The sequence below is a fragment of the Culicoides brevitarsis genome, chromosome 1, assembly GCF_036172545.1.
Source record: "Culicoides brevitarsis isolate CSIRO-B50_1 chromosome 1, AGI_CSIRO_Cbre_v1, whole genome shotgun sequence".
Taxonomy (NCBI): Eukaryota; Metazoa; Arthropoda; class Insecta; order Diptera; family Ceratopogonidae; genus Culicoides; species Culicoides brevitarsis.
In genome coordinates, this window is record NC_087085.1 from 44664347 (window position 1) to 44687306 (window position 22960).

The window sequence follows — 22960 nt, forward strand, 5'->3', positions numbered from 1 at the left end:
GATAATTTTATCGACCTAACAACATTTGACGTTTATCGAAATGTCAAAATTCATTCAACTGTCAAACTCGGAGCTCGAAAAACAACAACAAACCGCAAGAATTTCCATATTTTCCCGTTTTTCGCTGTAAATAAGGCAAGAAAAATGCGTCTTTCGATGTCACTTTTCACCAAATTTGGCTCCAACTTGAAGGAGATGCGAATTATTGTGTGTCAAACGGGAAAAGAATCGGCTGGCGTGAGGTAACAAGTTCAAGTTCAGAGTTGATTGTGTAATCCAATTCTAATTATGGGTCATTTTATCACACAGAGAGTTTATCAATAAACATTTTGTGCAAATTAAGCAAGCAAATCCATCGGTACCGATTTTAATAAGGGAATGCGAAGGAGCTCAACCGAGATTGTATGCGAGATATGGTGAGTTTTTATTGAATTTTTATTTTAAATATAGAATTTTTTAATTATCAGTCCGATTTTGATAATAAAATTTACGGCAAAAAATTTATTAAAAATTTAAAATAATTCAAAATTATTTTAATTTAATTAAAATTTAATATTTTATGAGAAAAAAATAATAATTATTTTAAAATTTTAAAAAATATTTTTTTATAAAATAATAGTTCAAAAATAATCAAAAAAAAAAAAGTTAAATAAATTTTAAAAAAATTTTCAATATTTAAAAATTAAAATTAAATAAAAAATAGAATTTAAAATGAAAAAAAATTATTAAAAAAAAAGTAATTTAATTTTTTTTATTTTTATAAATTTTAATTCATTCAAATTTATTTAATTTTAAATTTAAAAAATTATTTTTTTTTAAATTCAAAATAAAATAATTTAATTTTTGAATATTTAAAAAATTAAAATAAATAAAAATATTAAATTTAATAAAATATTTAAATTTTTTTTTCATTATTTCAGGATTTGGAAAGGAAAAGTCAGTTAGCTTAACGAATGCAACTGCTGATGATGTCTTAAAACACGTCACAGGACATGGAACAGCAAATTTTTAGATGAAAAAGTACAAAAATAGTAAATAAATAAATCTCGAAGCTCATTTTGACAAAATAGTTTATTTTTTTCTATAATTCATAACAATGATAGGTCTTTATTTTTTTTTTTGTTTGATATATTTTCTTAGTTTTCATTTATTTTTTGTTATCTACACGTCTTGACTATCTACAAGACAAGAAGCTTCAAAAAATATGTCAGCTTAGAAAAATATATTTTTTTTTGTAAATTCGCGGTAGAGAATTCGAATTCGCTACTCTCCCAAAAATTAAAAAATTAGTGAAGTCCTAATTAATGTGTAACTTAAAAAAATTAGTGCTAAGTGTTAATTTTGTTAAAAATTTCAAATTTCTTCTATGACTTGAACGGCGGGAGTCCAAAATCTTCGGGCTTAAAGTCTTCAAGGGATTTCAGAACGACAGTCGCATGTTTGCACAAGTCTTTGGAAATTTGTTCATCAGGAACCATAACGCATTGCATGCCAGCGGAAACAGCTGCTGTCACTCCATTTGGGGCATCTTCAAATACGAGACACTAAAAAAAATTTAAAATAATTTTTTTTTATGAATTTTAAAGAAAAATTTTGGAAAAACTTACTTCTTCTGGATTAACTTGTTCCTTGAAACGTTGTGCGGCAATCAAGAAAATGTCGGGCGCAGGCTTTCCTTGTTTCACTTCTGGATCGGAGGAGCCCATGACTTTGTGATGGAACAACGAGAAGAGTTCTTGATGATGTTTTGTCTTTACTGCGACGGAATCTTCGCCAGAACTGAAATTTAATGAGAGAAAATCGTAAAAAGTATTAAAAAAATTATTTTTTAAAATTAATTTTTTAAATTAAATTTTTTTAAATTAATTAATTAAAAATAAAAAATAAATTATTTGATTTTAATTTCGAAGAAAATATTAAAAAAAAATTAAAAAATTTTTTTTACAGAAAAAAAAATTTTTACGGAAAATAAATTTAAAAAACAAAAATTAATTTTCTTAATTAATTTTTTAAATTAAAAAAAAATTTAATTAATTTTATTACGAATTAATTTTTAATTAATTTAACGGAAAATAAATTTAAAAAACAAATATTATTTTTTTAAATTAAAAAAAAAAAATTTAATTAATTTTTTAAATTAAAAAATTTTTTAATTAATTAATTTGAAGAAAAATTAAAAATTTTAAAAATTAATTAATTAAAAATTAAATAAATTAATTAATTAATTTAAAAAAATAAATTATATTAAAATAATTTTTAATTAATTAATTTTAAAAATTAATTGAAAAAATGATCATCTTATAAAAAATTGAAGAACGAAGCAGATTTTTTTTTCTTGTTAAAAATTTAAAAAATTTTTTTTTCTCAAATCTGATAATAAAAATAATTTTTAATCCGATTTTAAGAAAAACTCGTAATAAAAATGATAAAAATCGAATAATTATTACCTTGTAGCCAATGCAATAGGTACATCATTATCATGCAAATGTCGAATCAACCGTTCAGCTCCTGAAAAAAAAATAAAAAAAAAATTAATTTAAATTGCTCACATGACTTCTGAAGACATTAATTAAATAATTAAGAGAAATAATAATTATGGGAAAAAGCTCAGACGTGTGTTTTTTGACGCGCGAACCGTTAATTACTCGAAAAAAAAATAAAAAAAAATATTTACAAGACGAAAAATCAAAAGAAAAAATGAACGAAATGACGACTGAAGCACACAATCTACCTCGCAATATGTCGCAACCGCCTAAGCGTTGCAACGAAAGCTTGTGATATTCTTTAAGAAATTCATCGGTTGTGCACGGAAGCTGGCAATCTTCGACAGTTATCGCGCACGATTTTCGTTCTGTTGTTCCCAGGACTTTTAAGCGTGTTTCAATGGGAAAAGGCTTGTTAAACTTTTTACAAATGTCCGTAAATACACTCTGATAAACTTTCTCCGTGTCTAAAAATCAAAAAGAAAAAACAAAAAATTAATAAAATTCTTGCACTTTTTCAATTACCTGGCATCAATTGGGCATTTTGCATGAGAATCTCAATTTGTTCTTGTTGCCGATGCATGTACTCTTCCCACGTCAGGGGAATGTCGTAAATTTCGACGATGCGTTTCGACACTTCTTCGCGCTGTAACCCCATGAGCGTTTGTTTCACGTCCCACGTGTACGTCCGTTTGACGCCCGTCTCGTCGAGAATGTTTTGCGTCGCTTTGGAGTACAACGTTTCCGTGTCTATGCGATTCGGAGAGCAAATTTATCAACTTTAATCAAGCAATCAAGTGCTCCGCGTGACTTCGCATGAGGCACTTGACAAAATTTCATCGCAGAATCGCTTTTATCGTCGCTGCAATCAATCAATCACTTTACTATCCTTCGATTTTCTCGACGGTTTATTAACTAATTGGTCATAAATTGATCATCCTCGCCTCAAAAAGCGATAATTGAAGACCATAAGTCGAGTTTTCATATAAAAAAGCTACAAGTGTAGATAAATGTGTCAGATATGAACGACATTTGCACACGTTCAACACGTGAAAGTCTGTTCGAATGGAGGAACAGATGGTGCAATGCAGTGACAAAGAGTTTATTTTTATCCTTCATGGTAGCGACGAATGACTTCCATCGTTACTCAGAACAATGATTCAAAGGTTTTGACTTTTTTTTCAAGGATAGTTTTTGTTTTTTTGAAAAATACCCGGCGTAAACATTTTGTTTATTGTTTTTCATAGAAAAATTATTTAGTGACGATTTTCATTAAGAAAATTTTGTAAACATGTTTTTGAGTTTAAGTTTAGTTGAACTTTATCCATAGATGAGAAAAGTTTTTAATTTAAAAAATTAGTGAACTTTTTAAGTTTTTCTTAAATTTAAATTAGTTTTTTTAATTTTTTTAAAATTTTATTTTTTTTTATTTCCATTTTATACTTTTTGTCTCTAAAATAATGAAAAATATTCACATTATGAAAAATATGAAAAAATTTTATTTATTTTTTTTTTTTTTTTTGTAATATTTATTAATTTTTATAATTTTTTTTAATTTTATTAATTTTTTATTTAATTTTTTTAAATTTTTTATTTTATATAAAAATTTTTTAAATAAAAATTATTTCATTTTTCCAACCTTAATAAAAAATTTCGAATTTTTACGAGACAATTTAAAAAATAGAATTATTCATATTTTAATTTTTTAAAATTTTTCTTGAATTTTTCACATATTTCTAATGAAAATTTATCGAATTTTCACATAAAAAAAAAATTTTATGAATTTTCTTAATTTTTTCAGATTTTTATTGTTTTTACTTTGTGAAAAATATAAAATTTATGAAAAATATGAAAGAAAATTTTAGAAAATTTACTTAAAATTAAATATTTTTTTTAATTTTCAAATTTTCCAAAAAAAAATTTTTTTTTTCATTTTTAAAATTTATTTTTATTAAACATAAGATACATATTTCCATTATTTCAGTTATTTTATAAAAATTGAGTTGAAAAATATTTTTTCACAAATTTTTCATAAATTTTCCGAATTTTTTAATTCTGTTTTCATTTTACCTTCAAAATAGTTAAAATATCTAATTTAATAAAAAAAATTGTAAAAATTCAAAAAATATTACTTCATATTAATAATTTTTCAAATTCTTAAATTTTCATAATTTTTAAATTTTTTTTTAAATTCAAAAAATCATGAGATAAAATTTTAGCGATTTTTTTTTGTAAATTTTTTAAGATTTTTTTTAATAGAAAAAATATAAATGTAAAAACTTTTCTTGAGTTTCCTGAATTTGCAAAAACTTTCCGAATTTTTTAAAATTTTCTTGAATTTTTTTCTTGAAAATTTCAAAAATATAATTATTCATAATTTTTCTTTGAATTTTTCACATTTTCCTCGAATTTTCACAAAAAAAAAAATTTCTAATGAAAATTATGAAACATAACTTTTTAATTTCTACAAAAAATCGGTGACACAATATTATGTCTCCGCAAAAAATAAATTTTAACGACCGGCTTTTTTAATGACTTTTTTTTTCAACACGGGAACGAAAAAAAAAGTAAATAACTTTTTATTTACACGTGTACTCTTCATGATACATAAAAAGCGGTTTTTTCTATAAATAATAAACAAATCACACAGAAACATTGTGAAAAACTTGCCAAAGGCCTTGAAAAAAATGTAAACTTGTACTCGGCATGTAATGTAACGGAAAAATGTCAATCAATTTTTCCTTTTTAATTTTTTTCTGAACGAACTTCCTCGTTTTAAGTTAAAAGTTGGTTTGATTTTCGAACAAAAATTGATTCAAATTCACAAAATACTCCAATTTTTCCATTTTTTATGAAATACGAACCCAAAATTGTGCCATCCATGTCAAAAATACATGCCTTTACAGGCTTAAATTGTGTGATTTTCATTTTTGAATCAATTTCAATTTTTTAAATTTTTCCTCGGACTAATTTGTAAAAACTTTTAAACTAAAATTAATTTATTTTTTTGTGTTTTTAGCTCAACGTTTTTCTCTGTACTGACAATATTTCTCGCATCGCAACATTTTAAATATACTCGCGTCTCGTGTATACTCAAGAATTTTACGATACGTGATGTGTTTTGTTGTTTACGCTCGGAATTCGGGATTTTGATGATTTAACGAAAAAAAATTTCATCATTTTTTGAAAAATTTTCACTCAAAGGTCCACGTGAAAGATTGATGCAGCGAAAAGTCGTTCTGAAAAATTATTTTTTTCGATATTTACCAAGTATGAGGCCATCCATGTCGAAAATGCAGGCCTTGACAGGTCTTAATTTTGCCATTTTTCCAATTATACTGAACATGATTGCAACGTTTTTCGCCAAAAAATGCACTTTTCCCTAATTCAAAACAACAAAATTCCGCGATTGCGCGTTCCCTTTGTGTAATTTCTCAAAATTGATGACGTCGAACGGAGCAAATTTATGCGAGATGCCTTTATTTGTCTTGAATTTACGGCCGTGTCGTCGTTTGAATGCAATTAAGAAAATGCTTTTGGCGGAGTGGCCGTGATGAACGATGCGATTTGCTGATTTTCCGATAAAAAACCTTCGGAAGGAGCGCGCAACGAAATTAATTCGATCGAAAAGGGTTACGTAAAAAATTAAATTGAAATGCGGACTACTCGTGTACCAAACGAATGAAAGTGACAGCTGATCAGCTGGTTTATTGCAAAAAAAAATTGTCTCTGTATGTGTGAGACGTTTTTCAATTTTTTTGAGGGAAATTCAAAATTTTTCCGTGAGACACGAAAAAATCATTAAAGTTCATGAAACACGCGTTTCTCGTAAAAACTCGTTAAAAAAAATCAAAATAAACAAAAAAAAATATTTTTGTTGACACACGCAGAACACGAATTTTGTTGAAGTCAATAACATGCGAGATAAACGTGTTTAACGACTTTTACCAAAAATCTTCTTCTTCCGCAAATCGAACTTTCGTCAATCAATTTTTGAGCCGGTTCTGTAAATCTTTTTTTTCTGCTACGCATTTGATTTTGTGAAAAAAGACAGACTTTGATCTTGACCTATTATTTCTATCGAGTGGCGTTCTATTCGTGAACGAGATAAAAACACAGAATTTATCGACAATAAATGTCGAGAGAGATGAAAATCCGTCGTCGTCGTGCGTTCGTTGTGTGGCAAATCACGGAAATGGTGCGTGAACATCGTCAATTGTTGATAAAATGTTGACTTGAAAATTCTCAAGGAGGCTCATTGTTTTAATCGGCGGTTTTAATGCATCGGAATTTCAAGATTAATTATTTTATTTTTTTTGAAAAATTATTTTTTTTTGTGTTTTGACACCATGGTGATGTTGAATTGAGACCTAAAATTGAAAAAATAAATATTTAAAATTATAAAAAAAAAATATTTTACCTTTTTTTGATCCAAAGTTAATTTTTTTCTCATCTAAAATAAAAAAAATTATAAAAAAATATTTTAATTTATTTTTTAAATTTTTTTAGAGCAATTAATTAATAATATTTTTATTCAAAAATACGATACCTAATACTTATAATTAATTTTTTAAAATATTTTTATTTTTTTTCATCTAAAATTATTTTTTTTGCCTGAAAATAAAAAAAAAATAAAATAAAGAAAAAATAAATTTTTAATTTAATTTTAATTTTTCTGAAACTATTTTAGAGGCAAAATATGAAATTAAAAAAAAATATTAAAAAAATATAAAAAAATCTTGTAAAAACTATTTTTAATAACAAGAGTTTAATTTTTTTGATTTTTTTTATTTTATTTTAAATGATTTTTATTTTAAAAATATTTTTATTTTTTTTCATAATTTAAAAATTAAATAATTAAAATTAACAAAAAAATATTTTGATTTTTTTTAATCTGGTCAAAAAAATTAAAATATAGAAAAAAATAATTTTTAATTAAATTTTACTTTTTCTAAAATTTTTTTAGAGGAGAAATTAAAAATTGAGGGTCAAATATATAATTTCATTTAAAAAATATTTTTTGACAAAATTTTTTCTACATAATTTATTTTTAATAACAAGATTTAAAATTTATAATTATTTCATTGTAAAATTTAATTTTAATAAATATCAATTTTATTAATAATAATTTTATTTTTTAAAAATATTTTTATTTCTTTTATGAATTATGATTTTTTTTAATATGAAATTTTGTAAGAAGTTCAAGAAATTAAAAAAAAATAAAGGCTCAAAAATTAAAAATTTAAAGATTAAATTTTTTTTTAATTGTAATATTACATTTTATGTTTAATATAATTTTAATTTTTACATAATTTTTAATTTATCTTTATTGAAATTAAATAAATTTAAATTTTATAAAAATTGAATTTCATTTAAAATTATTAAAATTAAAAAAAAATATTTATTATTTTTTTAAAATAAATTTTAAATTTAATTTAAAAAAAATAATAATTAATTATTAATTTTTCATTTAATTATTTAATTAAATTTAGTTAAATTAATTTAATTCAATTATCTTACCATCATTTCTGAACATTCCCATGTGTCGCCAATCCATTGTCGCCAAAACAAAATATAGGGGCAGATTGATTCGTAATAACAAAAAATCTCAAAAAAATTCAGTAAAAAAAGCCTTTTCGTCACAATTCAATTGTTTCGCTGCTGTCATTAGCACCCAAAGCTATTCACTTGGCTTTTTGCTGTCGTAAAAATGTGTCAAAAACACCTGAAATAGAAAAATTGTAACAAAACTCCGACTCTGACTCATCCATTGAATTTCTTTGTATTGCTGTGATTGTGCTAATTAAAAAAAAGAGTTGCTGATAGCGGAATAAATTAAAAAATGCCTCGAATAATAGACGACGATGTCCGAACACCGATCCTGCAGGACATGTCGGATGCGGAAAATTACGAAACGCGAAGAAGTTCACAGCCGACAGTCGATAACGAGTTACAGGAAGTGCTCACGGGATGCGGAGCGACGGCTTGTTGTAACCCATCAGCGGGTTTCCATCGATTTATTGCCCTCATTTTGATGTGTCTCGTTGGATTTGGTAAGAAAATTATCATTTTCTAATGAATTTCAGGGTGTCAGGGTTAGATAAGTGAAAATAATCGCGATAATAGGGGCTGACATGAGACAAGCGATAAGAAATAATGGTCCATATGCTGTGTAAATACAATCATTAAGCGAAAAAATTCCTTTGTCGACACTTTTTGACGTTAAAGTTCATTGTTTTCTATAAATTTTACTGATTTCGATGCCTTTCTTATCGAAAAAAGTCATATCTCATACAGAATTGTACGAAAGATGTGACTTTTATGAATTGAAATCTTAAAAATTCCCTTCAAACGCACGATAATTCGAATTTTATGTGTGACAATCGAAGTTGCCCGGTTATTTTACTTGTTGCACATTTCGTGTTTTGCTCAAAAAATTCGTTTTTTCCGCAAAAATGTCGGAAATTCAAGAAGAAACTCCAAAAAAGACCACAATTTACCTCAAAAAAGAGCAAATAATGGATTCAGTAGCACGGAAAACTTTTTATCGGAGCAAATCGAGTCAATTATCAACGATTCTGTGCTGGATGAGAATTTGCAACAACCGATGAGCCATGTTAACATCGAAAATACCGTTAAAGCGATAACAGAATTTTTGGTAATTTGTCATCGCACGAACAGTTTGGGCACGTGCAAGGCTACGATGTGTCGTCAACTGCAATTAGCGCTTCAGGGACGCCCGCAACCCATGGATGCCTTGGATATCGGGCATTATGAGACTTATTATCGCTTGCAGTTCACCGTTTACGAGAAATTGTACAAAGAAAATGCTCTTTACGCCCTTTTTTGTATGCCAACGCTCAATAATTTGGCGATTCATTACTTGGAACAGCAAGAAAGCCCCGAAAAAGCGCGAAAATGTCTCAATAATGTCTTGAAATTTCACGAAGAGTTCACGCGAGACGACCAAAAGTTGCCGGAAAAGTTGAAAAATGGCGATCCAGCTTGGGCTAAAAAACGTTTAAAGGACTGCCAGAACATTGTCGAGTATTTTTACACAACTTCGTTGATTATTTGCTCGCGTTACTACTTTTTGAAGGAAAATTTTCGGATGTCGATGAAGGTTGGGCTGCGATATTTGCGTCGAATGGCCTCAATTCACGCCAAAAAGCTCAAAGACAGCGAATGGATCGAGACAGCGACGATTTTGGCAACTACTTGTCTTCATAGTCGGGCCTTATCCCAAGCTATTTACCTCGTAAACTCGTCAATTTGGTGCTGCGAGAAGATGGAAGATGATGTCAAGCGGGAAGAATGCACGAATTGCGTTCGCATGGCAAAAATTAACAACACGAAACGTCGATTTATCAAGCAATTGCGCACGGAAGTCGATCTTTCGATATTAAGAATTGCAGTTTGGACCCTTGAAGAAGCCTATAAACGCACAAAACCTGAAAAATATGAAAAATTAGAGCTGGATGAGAAAGTTGAAGTGTTTGAACATGTCAAAGAAGCTAAAGAACCCTGTGGATTACCTGAAAATTTGCTTTTGGATCAAAAAGATTTCGCGAATTTACTGAAAAAAGCGCGAAATTTGATGAAATTGAACAAAAAACATTTGCTCAAGACGTCGGAATGGACAGAATTTCAATCGCGCGTACATAAAATAGCTCAAATGCGAATTTAATTCACTTATCTAAAGCGAAGTTTCCTTAAATAGTACAAAAATTTGTCTTTAAATTGTTAAAATTAGTCAAAAACTTGAAATAAATTCATTAAAACTTTTTTCTTGTAGCTTCTTATTTCTGTTACGACAATCCCGGAGCACTGCAGGATAATTTCAAGTCTGATTTGGGTCTCAGTACGACGCAATTTGTCGTTCTTTATTCCATCTATTCATGGCCAAATGTGATCCTGTGCTTCATCGGAGGGTTTTTGATGGATCGTGTCTTTGGAATAAGGCTTGGAACGATAATTTACATGTTCATTCTGATGGTTGGGCAGCTCGTTTTTGCCATTGGAGGATTAATTGATGCTTTTTGGCTCATGGTTTTGGGACGTTTTATCTTTGGGTGAGTAGAAAAATTTTGATTTTTAAAGAATTTTGAAGAAAAAATTAGATTAAAATTTTTTAAATGTGCATTGGGATAAAATTTTTGGAACAAGATTTTCATTGAAATAAAAAATTTTCTAATTTTAAAAAAAATTTATTTTTAAAAGAAAAAATTCAAATTAATTAAAATGTGCATATTTTTTAAAATTTTTATTTGAAATTTAAAATTTTATTTTGAAAAAAAAAATATTTTTAAAAGAAAAATTTCAAATTTGGAATGGGAAAATGTTCAAAATGTGCATTGGGGTAAAATTTTATAAAGTACAATAGGAAAAAAAAATTAAAATGTACATTAGGGCAAAAATTCAAAATGAACATTTAAACTTTTAAGACAAAAATTAAAAATTTTGTTTGAAGCAAACCTTCAAATGTTATAATAAATGTGTATTGGGCAAACATTTTTAAATTTTGCATTGGGATAAAAATTTCAAAATGGGCTCTAAAATGACATTTAAAATATAAAAAAAATAATTATATTTTTGAAAAGAAAGAAATTTAAAAATGTTTAAAAGACAAATTCTATATTTGCATTGGGATGAAATTTTTGAAAAAATGTTAAAATGTGCATTGGGACAAAAAATTAAAATGTGCTTTGAAATAAAATTTTTAATGTAAAAATGTAAAAAAAAGTGAATAATGCTTCAAAAAAGGAAATATGCTTGAAAGGAAAAATCAAAATTTGCAATGAAAAAAATTTCAAAATGTGCATTAGGATGAAATTTTAAAATGTGCAATAGGAAAATTTTTTAAAATGTGCATCATTTAAAATGAACATTAGAAACTTTTAAGACAAAAAACGAAACTCCAAATATGCTTTGGGTGAATTTTTAAAAAATATCTAATATGCAAAAATTTCAAAATTCGCATTGGGTCATGTCAAATTCATTAAAAATTCGTTAATTTTCAATAATTTTTTAAATTTTTTTTTTCATTTTCTTTTTTTAGCATTGGAGCTGAATCTCTTGCCGTTGCCCAAAACAACTACGCCGTATTATGGTTCAAAGGAAAAGAGCTCAATATGGTATTCGGTCTTCAATTATCCTTCGCTCGTGTCGGAAGTACAGTAAATTTCATCGTCATGGAGCCCCTTTACAAATACGTGAATCAATTTTACAAAGGACACACTTGCATTGGCGTCGTTTTGCTCGTCGCCTCCGTAACTTGCGTCATGTCGATGTTAAGCGCTCTCATTCTGGGATGGATGGATAAACGCGCGGAACGGATTTTGCGCCGTAACAACAACGCAAGCGGAGAAATTGCTCGATTGAGTGACATTAAAACGTTTAAAATCTCCTTTTGGATGGTTACAGTGATCTGTGTGGCTTATTATGTCGCGATTTTTCCCTTTATCGCATTGGGAAAAGTCTTTTTCGAGCGAAAATTCGGATTTGAACCGGAAGATGCGAATACTGTGAATTCTATCGTTTATATTATTTCGGCATTTGCGAGTCCTGCATTGGGATTCGTGATTGATAAAACGGGAAGGAATGTCATGTGGGTGTTTTTGTCGATAATTACGACGATAATTGGACATGGAATATTGGCTTTTACTTTCGTGAATCCATATGTCGGCATGATAACTGTCGGATTGTCATATTCAATGTTGGCAAGTAGCTTATGGCCTCTCGTTGCGTTAATTGTGCCCGAATATCAACTCGGAACAGCTTATGGTATTTGTCAGTCTGTGCAGAATTTGGGATTAGCAGTTGTTACGATGATTTCGGGAGTTATTGTGGATAAAGGAGGCTTTTTCATGCTCGAAATTTTCTTCATTGGATGGCTTTGTATTGCTCTGATTGCAACAATTGTCATTTATTTGCACGATTCAGGAAATCAGGGTATTTTGAATATGTCGCCGAAGCAACGTGAATTACGAGCAGCTTTCATGTGAGTTTATTTCTGCAAGTTTAGGGTTTTTTTTAATTTTATTTTTAATTTTTTTTTCATAATTTTATAAAATTTAATTTAATTTAATTTTTTTAAAAATATTTTTTTAATTAAACTTTAAAATATTTTTTTTTAAAATTAAAATAAATTTTATTATTTTTTTTTAAATTTTATTTTTTTTTTCATAATTTAACAAAATTTAATTAAATTATATTTTTTAATTAAACACTTGGAAGAATTAAAAAAAATATATGTAATTAATAAATTTAAAAATTATTTTAAAAAATTTTTTCTTTTTCAAAATTTAATTTATTTTTTTTATATTTTTTAATTAAACTTTAAAAGATTTTTTTAAAAATTAATTAATTAATTCAATTTTTTTTTTAAATTTATTTTTAATTAAATTTCAAGAAGATTTTTTAAAATTAAAAAATTATTAAATTTTATTATAAAAAATAATTTAAAAAAAAATTAAATTAAATTAAAAGGCTTAAAAAAGATATTGGCAGTCATTCATCAAAAAACGATCATTTCATCAGAAAAAAAAAAACAAAATTAAAAAAAAAGAAATTAAAAAAAAATAATTTCTATTTTAGGCACTTAAGGAATGACTGAGCAATGGATCGCTGCCTAACTTTTTTATGTACATAAAACAAAAAAAAAACTAATTTTGGTTTTAATTTTTCTCTTTTCCATTTTTAATGCAATTTTTATCCATCCAGTTCATCATCAGCTGAGGAGAAATTAAACGAGTCAGCTGAAAACATTCCAGGAACGTCTTCTGAACAAACGGCAGAAATTCGCAAACGTTATTTGGATCGCGTGGGCGTCGCAGCAGATAACATTTCCACGAACAATTCCGACTGTGAACCATTATTAAAGTAATTCGATCAACCGCGAGTTGATAATACGAAAATTTTATTTTTACATAAGATCTCTATTCTGTATCAAAATCGAAAAAAAAATATTATTCAAGAAAATTTATTTTTTAACAAAAGATATATTAAAAAAATTTATAAGAAAATCTATCAATGTTAGCCAAATATATCGATGGAGAAATAAAAAAAAAACTATTTTACTGTGGTAATTAATGTAATTAAAAAGATTTTTTTTGTTTTATTGTAAAGTAAATGTTTCGGCGCCATCCTTTGTGAGAGACATTGTTCCTCCAATTCCATTGGATTTTGCTTCTTTGAAGCAACGAGCTTTAACTTCGAATAAGCGACAAACATCTGACCATAATTCTTGTTGTTTAGCACGAATTTCACGAGACTCAGTTAGGTAAGTTTTTTCCTGAAATTAAATTTGAAAAAAAATATTTAATTTATTTAAAAAATTATTATTTTAAATTTTTTAAAATTTATTTTTAATTTTTTTTCAGTTTGTTTAAATTTATTTTGTTTATTTGTCGAAATTTATTTAAAAAAAAAATATTCGAAAAATTTTCTTTTAAACTATATTTGATTCTTTGTTTAAAATTTTACTTTTTTTAAATTTTTTTTAAATTTTTTTCATTAATTTTTTCAAAAATTATTTCATGTTAAATTATTTAAAATCATGAAATTTTTGCAATTTAGCGAAATTTGTTTAATTTTTTTAAAATGTTTTTTTAAATTTAATTTATTTTTTTATTTTTTTTAAAAAATTTTATTTTTTTTTTATTTTTTAAATTTTAATTCGAAAAATTTTTTTTTTATTTTTTCATTTAATTTATTTTTTTATTTAAAATTTTTTATAAGGATTTTTTTTATTCAATTTGTAAAAATTTTTTAATTTTTTTTATTATAAATTTTTTTAAGTCTCGAAATTTGTTTAAATTTTTTAAATTATTTAATTATTGAAATTATTATTTTATTTATTTTCTTATTAAATTTTTTAAATATTTTTCGTAATTCATTTTAAAAAAATTTCTTAAATTTTTAATTTTTTTTCTAATAATTTTATCTTCATTCAAAATTTTTATTTTTGTTTTAGGATTTGTTTAAAATATTTTTCGTTAAAAAAATTTTGTTTTTTAATTTATTCTTTCAAATTTTATTTTTTTTTGTTTAAAATTTTTTATTTTTTTTTTTTAATTTAATTCATTTAATTTTTTCATTTTAATTTTTTTAAATTCATGAAATTCTTTCAATTTTGAAATTTATTTCAATTTTTTTAAGTTTCGAAATTTAATTAAAATTTTTTAAATTATTATTTAATCTAACTATTTTTTCAATTTTCGTATAATAAAAAATTCAATTTTTGAAATTTTTTAAATAATTTTATTTATTTATTATTTTTTTTTTGTTAAAAATTATACAAAAAATAATAACCTACCTCTCCATATTTCGACCGCAACTTTTCCTGCTGCGAAATTTCCTTCGAAAGCGTTTCCCTGACCGTATCTTGCGCATCTTTCTTCTTCGTATTTTCCATCAACATATTCAACCTTTCATACTCAACTTGCAAATCTTGCCAATTCTCCTCCAACTTTTTGATATTTCTCGTCGCTTCATTTATCTCGCTTTGCATTGTTGCTTGTTCAGCACTCAATGTTGCGCTCAAGGCATTAAAAGCCTGAAAATTTATTCAAAAAATATTTTAAAGAAAAATCTCAATTACAACAATTTTAAGGCAAAATTTTATTATTTAAAAAAACAGAAATTTTTTTTATCACAAAAAGTTCTAAAACTTAAAAAAAAACTTAAAAACTTAATAAAGGCAAGGCCATTAAACCCTCAGTCGTGTTAACCGTAAAAGCTTTTACGAGAATTTCTTTAATTTTGAGCGTTTTTATGTCCGACAACTCCCAAATTTTCAACATTTTTTGACATCCGGTCGATGCTGCGAACTGTTCTTTCGTTTTTTCATACGATCTTCCAATTAGTACAACTTCTCCATCGTCTTCTTTGAAAATTTGCTCAACCTTGAACACCGACATGTCCTTGAGAAACACATGATTATCCGGTTCAGCGATCGTTATTGTGTGATTATTCTCAATTACGAGACTCCCATTCGACGTCAAACGCGGAAAATTTAATTCCGGATCATTTAATTCGTTTTCGAGGCAATTTTTGGTATTTTCCGCGACATGTTTCTCCAAACTTTGAAGACAAATGTCATAATCCTCCTTTATAAGTCGTTCCAGGAGCTCGTATTGCTTGTCGAACTTGAAGCCACAAACTTTATCCAAAGCGCCGCGAAAGTGCACAAAGTCCTCGATATGTAACAAATTGTGGATATTATAGTCTACGAGCTCTGTGGAGTAAATTCGACAAAATTCCGTGACAAAATATTGCAAAAGTTGTCCCGCAATGAAAGCGCCGCATTCTCGGAAGTCGGTTAAGCTGCAGGAAAGTCGCATCCCGAGATGGAGATACAAAAAATGTTTGTAATAAACGGGCGAGAGGCGATTTTTGAGCACGACAGGTCCATAGTAGAACAAAAATTGCCGCCAATCGTAACTGGTCCAGTCATCTAACTCATCCATCGTTTTTGGTTTGTGCCGAAATTCTTTAGGGATACTTTTTCCTATCAACAGAAGCTCTGCCGACATTTTTCTTAAAGATTTATTGTTCAACCTGTAATCCAGTCTTCCTTTCATCCACAACTTCATCATTTGCTTGAGAACTCCTTCGCACACGAGATACTTGTAATCGACGACAAAACGCGATTTCAGTCCAAAACTCCGTTCATTCATTATCGGAATGCCTATATGATGCCCATTCAGCACGCAACACTTGAAATCCTCATCGTACCGATAAAACCCCACATTTGGCGGGTAACTCGTGATTCCCAACGTAAATTGCAAAGTACCGGGCTTGTTACATCTCGAACACCCACTGACACTATCTGGCAAGGCAGTGCATGTCGCAATACTGTTCGCTACGGGATCGACAATGAACGAATTAATCTCAATTTTGAAATTTCTCGCTTCGATTTGGATTTCATTTTTTTCCAAAAAAGCCAATTCGTCGTTCAGAGGCTTTAAAATTTGATTTCCGATGAGTAATGTTGGAAAATGTCCCTTGTAGATCCCAACGACGAAGGTATCTGCATTGTTGATGCACGGCAAACGACCCAAAATGACCAAATGATGCGGCGGTTTTTGATTATTTTCATCAGGTTTGGATTTTATCATGTAAATTGCCATGTCGAGAACGAGTTCTTTCACCGTGTTATTCAAAAATTTTGATTTTTTCTTCATCAGAGTCTTGATAATGGACTCCACGTTTTTCGTTATGCCAAAATTCAGGTATTGACCGAAGGACATTTGAATTATTTCGTATTTTTTGAGCGATTCGACGGTTGTGTCGATGTTTTTTGGTACATTTACGCCGTTACTTTGCATTATTTGGAGCATATCTTCGAACATGTCGCTGCTCGGATTGTGTTTTTGCGTGAATTCTTTCAATTGTTCCCTCAAACTTGGCTTGTTTGGGCTGAATTCTTTGGATGAGAACTCGATACGACGTACTTGGATGCTGTTTCCGGCGCCTGTTCGTGTCATTTTATTCGTTCCGAGAAATCCGGGACTCTGATGGTACTCAGCCTTGATTTTATTTCGATGAATTTCGATGATTTCGTTGCGGCCCATGCAATTGGCGAAGGGTTTTGTGACATTTTCGTTGAAAATGTGCATGAGATTGAGTTTTGCCATCTTTTTTAGCTTTTTGCTCACTTTTCGCGAGAAATCCGAACGCTTCATGGTACAAATTGGGGACTTTTCGTGGCTCATTTGCTGGATTTCGTTGTCAGAAGCACGTTTTACGAGGACTTTTCAAACGAACATGTGTTGGTTTCGACAAAAAAGACACAAAAAAATTATCGGTAATTGGATTTCTTTGTTTCCTCTCCAACTGTTTCTCTTCAACTGAACTGACTTACAATTTTTTTTTGCATTTGTTGTACAGTCAGCTTTTGTGAAGACGTTCTGTATTGTGTAAGGGACGTACAATTTTTGTTCAAAAAGGGTCTGTATTGTTTGGTGATCTTCCTTACTCATCCACAGAGGTACGACGAGTGCACGTGAAAAGGATATGAAACGAAAATTGCTACCTGAAATGCTTTAAGGAGCATCTGTATTGCAAACATGGCAGGTAATGAGACATTATTACAGATGCGAGAAACTTGAATTTTGAACATATTTAAAAAAAAAAGAATAAAGAATTTTTTTTTGCACTTGGTTGGATATTTTTTGTCACATATTTACCTGTTTTTTAGAATCTCGATCGTCTCGTAAGTCAGTCACACGTTCACGGAGAGGGCGCTAAAATGGGAAAAAAATTAAGTTAATTTTTTTTTATTTTTAAAAAGGAATGAGAAATTAAAAAAAAATTCAAAAATAATTTTTCTAACATAAATTTTTTTTTAATATTTTTTTTCACCTATTTTTCATTATTTGTTTATTTTTAAATGTTTATTATTTAAATAATTAATTTGAAAAAATATTTTTAATTTTTTTTTTAGTTAAAAAAATAAAATTTTTAAACAATTTTTTTTTTCAAATTTTACATTTTTGTCTCAAAGGTCTTTAATTTTTTTAATTTAAAAAGTACATATCTTAAAATTTTCAGAAAAATTTTGGTATCTCTCTAAAATAATTTAAAAATAAAAAATATTTGATAATTCTTTTTTGTTTGAAATTTTCTGTAGGAAATATTTAATAAAACATTCAAAAATAAAAAAAATATGAAAATTTTAAAAAGATTTTTAAGTTTTCAATTCAAAAATTTTCTGTTTATTTTGAGAATATTCTTTATTTTTAAAAAATTAAATTGAAATTGAAATTATATTTTTTTTTCAAAAAATTATTTTTTTCAAATATCTTTTTATTATAAATTGAAAAAAATTTCTCAATATTTTTTTTAGAAAAATTAAATTAATCAAAATTAAAATTATTTTTTTTTAAATTTTAAAATAAAAATAATTTCTTGATGATTTTTTTTTAAATTTATATGACAAAAAAATTTTTTTTTAATTTTTTGTCGCTTTAGTTTTTTTTTTATTATTAATTTATTTTTAAACAAAAAATTTGAAAAAATTATTTTTTTTTAAGTTTTAAAAATAAAATAATTTTTTTTTATATTTTTTTAAATTTAATAAAAAGATTAAATTTTTCGAAAAAAATCTATTAAAGCTATTATTTGTTCTTTTAAATGAAAATTTTGAAAAAAGAATCATATACCTAATGATTTTAAGAAAAGTTTACGAATGTCTTAAAAATCATTCAAATATTTTTTTTCTAATTTTTTTTTAAATTTAAATTCAATATTTTTTCAAAATTAAAAAATTAAATTTTTTTTCGAAACAAAATTTAAAAAAAAATTCTTAATATTTTTTTTTAATTTTCAGAAAATCTTACCAATTGTTGCGTAAGCGGCGTAATCCGTTCCCTCGAAGCTTGAATCGCTCGTTGCAGCCCATCAATGAGTCTCGATAACTCTGTCATTCCATGCCCATCAACTGAAGGAGATTCTGCTCTCGATTCCGTCAACGAAAGACTTTCATCTTCATGCTGTGCCAACGCGACATTCAACGACGGATCTTGCGCCTTCAAATTTGCCAAAGTTTGTTGCAAATCTGCCGTTTCAGCTCTCATCGCTGCCAATTTCGCACGTTGTTCCTTGTAAACGTTGCTCTTGGCACGCAAAGTATTGACAAATTGCTTTAAATCGTCTCCTCGCAGGATCGTTTCGCCGACAGTATTTTGCAATTTGGCCTGTTTTTCCTGTAATTGCGCCTCAATTTCACGCAATTCGGTGCTGGCTTGATCCAAGGCTTCTGCTGCTTGTTCCTTTTTGCGCATAACAATGGCAGCTTGTTGACGAAACGGACCAAGAGTGTCGTTTTGGGTTCCGCGTTCGTTCATTTTTGTTTCGACCAAGCGTTGAACTTCCGAGTTGATCTCTTCGACACGCGTTTGGAGCTCAAACAAGTAATCGCGACTCAAATTTGGTTCTTTCAGGACTTCTTCGAAGATTTGAACTTCAGTTTGACGTGCCAAAAGTTCTTGCGGGAGTTTTTGTTGCACCATAAACTCCAAAACTTGCACTTCTTCGATGAGACTTTCGAGTAAATTTTGCGGAGAGGCGCCTTGGGCAGCGAGACGAGCATTGTTAAGTTCCTTTTTGAAGCGTTCTTGAACGACATTTGATCTCTGAAGGCCTTGCTTCTGTTCATCGATTTGACTTTGAAGCTCTTTTTGACGTTCGCGTTCGATTCGCAAGTTGTGAGCAGCTTCCAGAAGCAATTCCTGTTGCGGAACTTTATCTAAACGACCTTGCGTGCGTTCAATTCGCTTCTTGACATTTTCAATTTCAATCTCGATGGCTCCAATATCGCTTCGTAACTCACGTGTTTGAGCTCCTTCTTGACGAGATTGCTCATAAGACTTGTGAGCTTCTTTGAAATCATCCATAATTGACTGATATTGATTCCAAATGTTGCTGACTTCGGGTATGGCGATGGCTTCTGATGGTAAATTCAAAGGTATTAAAAATCTGTGAGAAAAAAAAATATTTGGTATTAGTTTAAAAAGTTCAAATTCAAAGCTAAAAATTTAATTTTTCTCATTTTCATACTCCTCAAATAAATTATTTATGTTCTTCATGTTAAATTTTTTGAAAATTATTTAAAAACTCCCAAAATTTGCCCTTCAAAAAATTAAAATTTCACATTTTCATACTCCTCAATTAATTTTTTTTTTCAAATTTCACATTTTGATACTCCTCTTTAAAATTTTTTATTTAAATTTCTTAAAAATTTCACATTTTGATACTCCTCTTTTAAATGTTTATTCAAATTTTTTTAAAAATTTTACATTTCATACTCCTCAATTATTTTTTTTTTTCTCAAATTTCACATTTTGATACTCCTCTTTTAAATTTTTTATTTAAATTTCTAAAAATTTCACATTTTCATACTCCTCAACTAATTTTTCTTCTAAATTTCATTAAAAATTGTCCTTACCTTGCGAGATATGTCGTTTTCTTAACTCTTTCCTTGTTTTCGACAATCCATCCCAATATCGGGTGCACAACTTTTTTATCGCCATGAACCAATAAAGTCTTGAAATTCAACAAATCGACGTTTTCGGGTCGATATTGAATTTTTCTCAAAGCATCGATAATACGACGATTACTTTCTTCAGGGTCTGTATCCTTAATTTCGAACTAAAAAAGAAAAAAAAAATTAAAAAATTCTGAAAATGACAAAAAATTACCTTTTCACAGGCATCAAAATGAGCAAAAACATCGACGAGACATTGCAACAGCAATTCAGGCGAAAGAGAGTCAAAAGAGATCAAATTGTAATCCGTTCCAAGCAAGGAATTGACTTCTTGTACAATTATTTTTAAATTTTCCGTCATTTTTTAAGACAAAAATCACTTTCAAGTTTGATTTTTATGAAATTTTTGTTAGTTTGGCTTCAATTTTGTCGCTTGGCAACGAAATTTTTTAATTTTTGTAAACAACGAGGGGAAAAAGGACACTTGTTGCTTCATAGAAACATCATGAGGGGTGAGTAAAAGTATTTTTTTGACAAAATAAAACATTTATTTATTAAAATTTCCTCATAAATAACAATTTTTGACTTTTAGTCCAGCCTACTAAGAGTCAAATAATGTTCAACATTCCATTTTTTTTCCTTCATCATCATCAGTCGTCAAAGTAAATGAAAATTTTTAACCCATTCGAGGAGTAAAAATGGTATGAGATCCCGTTCGTTTGCCGAATCGTGGAGGTAAAGACGGCATATGACGTTGTTCGGTAGTTCTTCCCAATCGAGGACTCAAAAAGCGATTTTGTTGATTTTCTAAAAACACTTTTTTAGGTGAAAAGAATTAAAATTTTTTAAATGAAGAATAAAATTTACTTAATTTGTCGGCAAGCATTTGGAGCAATAATGGATTTGTTCGGAGAATTTCATCAACGGAGGCTTCGGTGTCGTACATCGCGGGATCAACAATTTGGTCTACTATTAAAGGATCTTCCATGCTGTTGGATTTACTCCTGAAAAAAAAATTTGAAAAAAATTAAATTTAAAATTTTTAAGATTTTTTTGTAATTTTATTTAACAAATTTTAAAAATTTTATTTAATTTAATTTTTTTAAATAAGTAAATATTTTTAATTAAAAAAATATTTTAATTGAAAAAAAATATAATTAAAAAAATATTTTTTAAAAATTTTTTTATGTTTTGACTTTTTCACAAATATTTTTTTTTCAATTTAATTTTTTTTATATAATTTTTCTTCATTTTTTTTATTTTCAGGTATTTTTTATTTTTAAATTTAAAAAATATTATTTTTAATAATGTTTTTCAAATTCAAATATTTTTTTAACAGGTTTTATGATTTTTTTTCCAAATTTTCAAAAAAATATTTTCAATTTTTTCAATGTAATTTTTTTTAAAACTTTCGTATTTTTTTTTACTTTTTTTCAATTTTGATAATAATTAAAAAAAACATTTTAAAGATTTTAAATTTTTTTAAAATTTAATTTAATCAAATTTTAAAATTTTTATACTTTTTTTTGTTTTTCAATTAAAAATTTTTTTTTAAACAAACATTATTTTTTCCTTATAAATTTTAACAAAAAATATATTTATTTAATTTAGGTAAATTATTTTTGCTTAAAAAAATTAAAATTTGTTTATTTTATTTAAGATTATTTTTTTTTATTATTTAGGTTGAAATTTATTTTATAAAATTTAAAATAAAATAAATTTCAAATACATCTATTTTTATTTAAAAAAAAATATTTTAAAAATTTAAATATTTTTCATTTTTAAAAAAATAAATTAATTAGTTTAATCTTTAATTAAAAAATTTATTAAAAATTTTAAAATTTTTAATTCAAATATTTTTTTTAATAAAAATTATAATTTTTATTACTTTTTTTACTTTAAAAAATAATTTTTAATTTTTTTTCAACTTAATTTTTATTTTGTTTAAACATGGAAACATTTAATTTTAAATATTTAATTTGAAAAAATTGGAAAATTCGATAAATTGTGAAAAATTTCCAATTTAATTGAAATTTTAATAAAAATTAAACAAAAAAATAACTTTTACCTCTTTGAAAAACGAAAATCGTCTTTCCGATCATCTTCAATCAAATTCATCATATCTTTCAGGTTAAATTTTGCAAATCCAGATGGATTCGAAGATCCTTCTTGTTGATACTTTTCAAAAAATTTAAAATATTTCAATAAAAATTCACCAAAAAACGAAAAATTTCTTACACCAATGGGACTTTCAGCACAAATAATGCTTTTATAGGAAATATAAATGAGCATTAAGCACAATTGTATCAGTAAAAATTTTCCCATTTTTAATTTTTTTATAATTTTTTCTAATTTTTCTTTAAAAAATACTTCTAAAAGGTCTTTTTCAGCTAAAGTTTGAAAAATAACTAACGATTGTTGCTTTGACACCTGACTTTTTATACCAACATTCATTTTGTTTTTCTCTTAAACCATCAATCTCGTCCAA

General features: G+C 26.9%; 6 protein-coding genes across 7 annotated transcripts; 2 read left to right on the top strand and 4 right to left on the bottom strand.

The window, feature by feature from the left end:
- The first annotated feature begins 42 nt into the window (after positions 1–42).
- On the top strand, positions 43–1067 carry LOC134827418 (NADH dehydrogenase [ubiquinone] 1 alpha subcomplex subunit 2). Its single transcript, XM_063840039.1, has 3 exons — positions 43–242; positions 310–416; positions 921–1067. The coding sequence occupies exons 1-3, from the start codon at positions 145–147 to the stop codon at positions 1010–1012; spliced, it is 297 nt and encodes a 98-aa protein (XP_063696109.1). The 5' UTR covers positions 43–144; the 3' UTR covers positions 1013–1067.
- Positions 1054–6178, bottom strand: LOC134827417 (probable pseudouridine-5'-phosphatase). Its single transcript, XM_063840038.1, has 5 exons — positions 5751–6178; positions 3009–3233; positions 2448–2508; positions 1608–1779; positions 1054–1544 (listed from the first exon to the last, which is right to left on the bottom strand). The coding sequence occupies exons 1-5, from the start codon at positions 5827–5829 to the stop codon at positions 1365–1367; spliced, it is 717 nt and encodes a 238-aa protein (XP_063696108.1). The 5' UTR covers positions 5830–6178; the 3' UTR covers positions 1054–1364.
- Positions 6179–8050: 1872 nt separating this feature from the next.
- On the top strand, positions 8051–13567 carry LOC134827416 (major facilitator superfamily domain-containing protein 1-like). Of its 2 annotated transcripts, none has more exons than XM_063840036.1 (4): positions 8051–8536; positions 10279–10555; positions 11542–12483; positions 13206–13567. In XM_063840036.1, exons 1-4 carry the CDS (start codon positions 8326–8328, stop codon positions 13366–13368), a joined length of 1593 nt encoding a protein of 530 aa, XP_063696106.1. In that variant the 5' UTR covers positions 8051–8325; the 3' UTR covers positions 13369–13567. The 2 variants fall into 2 exon arrangements, with proteins under 2 accessions (XP_063696106.1, XP_063696107.1); XM_063840037.1 differs by lacking the exon at positions 13206–13567 and adding an exon at positions 13080–13106.
- A 32-nt stretch (positions 13568–13599) lies between these two features.
- Positions 13600–20833, bottom strand: LOC134827512 (intraflagellar transport protein 81 homolog). Its single transcript, XM_063840190.1, has 6 exons — positions 20687–20833; positions 20434–20636; positions 18827–19964; positions 17675–17731; positions 14800–15039; positions 13600–13776 (listed from the first exon to the last, which is right to left on the bottom strand). The coding sequence occupies exons 1-6, from the start codon at positions 20831–20833 to the stop codon at positions 13600–13602; spliced, it is 1962 nt and encodes a 653-aa protein (XP_063696260.1).
- On the bottom strand, positions 15102–17278 carry LOC134838487 (uncharacterized). Its single transcript, XM_063854030.1, has one exon. It carries the CDS (start codon positions 17198–17200, stop codon positions 15167–15169), a length of 2034 nt encoding a protein of 677 aa, XP_063710100.1. The 5' UTR covers positions 17201–17278; the 3' UTR covers positions 15102–15166.
- Positions 20834–21009: 176 nt separating the features above from the next.
- LOC134827252 (uncharacterized) lies at positions 21010–22864 on the bottom strand. Its single transcript, XM_063839834.1, has 4 exons — positions 22711–22864; positions 22541–22650; positions 21340–21476; positions 21010–21279 (listed from the first exon to the last, which is right to left on the bottom strand). The coding sequence occupies exons 1-4, from the start codon at positions 22795–22797 to the stop codon at positions 21149–21151; spliced, it is 465 nt and encodes a 154-aa protein (XP_063695904.1). The 5' UTR covers positions 22798–22864; the 3' UTR covers positions 21010–21148.
- Between the last annotated feature and the right edge of the window lie 96 nt (positions 22865–22960).

Bases quoted from the DNA above. Each gene is read 5' to 3' on its own strand.
- LOC134827416 (XM_063840036.1), top strand. From the start codon at position 8,326: ATGCCTCGAATAATAGACGACGATGTCCGAACACCGATCCTGCAGGAC. The intron at 10,556-11,541 runs GTGAGTAGAAAA...TTCTTTTTTTAG, and splicing joins TTGGGACGTTTTATCTTTGG to CATTGGAGCTGAATCTCTTG. The intron at 12,484-13,205 runs GTGAGTTTATTT...TTATCCATCCAG, and splicing joins GAATTACGAGCAGCTTTCAT to TTCATCATCAGCTGAGGAGA.
- LOC134838487 (XM_063854030.1), bottom strand. From the start codon at position 17,200: ATGAGCCACGAAAAGTCCCCAATTTGTACCATGAAGCGTTCGGATTTC.
- LOC134827512 (XM_063840190.1), bottom strand. From the start codon at position 20,833: ATGACGGAAAATTTAAAAATAATTGTACAAGAAGTCAATTCCTTGCTT. The intron at 20,637-20,686 runs GTAATTTTTTGT...TTTCTTTTTTAG, and splicing joins ATTTTGATGCCTGTGAAAAG to TTCGAAATTAAGGATACAGA. The intron at 13,777-14,799 runs GTAGGTTATTAT...ATTTAATTTCAG, and splicing joins TGCGGTCGAAATATGGAGAG to GAAAAAACTTACCTAACTGA.
- LOC134827418 (XM_063840039.1), top strand. From the start codon at position 145: ATGCGTCTTTCGATGTCACTTTTCACCAAATTTGGCTCCAACTTGAAG. The intron at 243-309 runs GTAACAAGTTCA...TTTATCACACAG, and splicing joins AAAGAATCGGCTGGCGTGAG to AGAGTTTATCAATAAACATT. The intron at 417-920 runs GTGAGTTTTTAT...TCATTATTTCAG, and splicing joins GAGATTGTATGCGAGATATG to GATTTGGAAAGGAAAAGTCA.
- LOC134827252 (XM_063839834.1), bottom strand. From the start codon at position 22,797: ATGGGAAAATTTTTACTGATACAATTGTGCTTAATGCTCATTTATATT. The intron at 22,651-22,710 runs GTAAGAAATTTT...TTTTTTGAAAAG, and splicing joins GTGCTGAAAGTCCCATTGGT to TATCAACAAGAAGGATCTTC. The intron at 21,477-22,540 runs GTAAAAGTTATT...TTTTTTTTTCAG, and splicing joins GATTTTCGTTTTTCAAAGAG to GAGTAAATCCAACAGCATGG.
- LOC134827417 (XM_063840038.1), bottom strand. From the start codon at position 5,829: ATGTTCAGTATAATTGGAAAAATGGCAAAATTAAGACCTGTCAAGGCC. The intron at 3,234-5,750 runs GTAAATATCGAA...CGAATCGCATAG, and splicing joins CATGGATGGCCTCATACTTG to ACACGGAAACGTTGTACTCC. The intron at 2,509-3,008 runs GTAATTGAAAAA...TTTTTTTTTCAG, and splicing joins AAATGCCCAATTGATGCCAG to GAGCTGAACGGTTGATTCGA.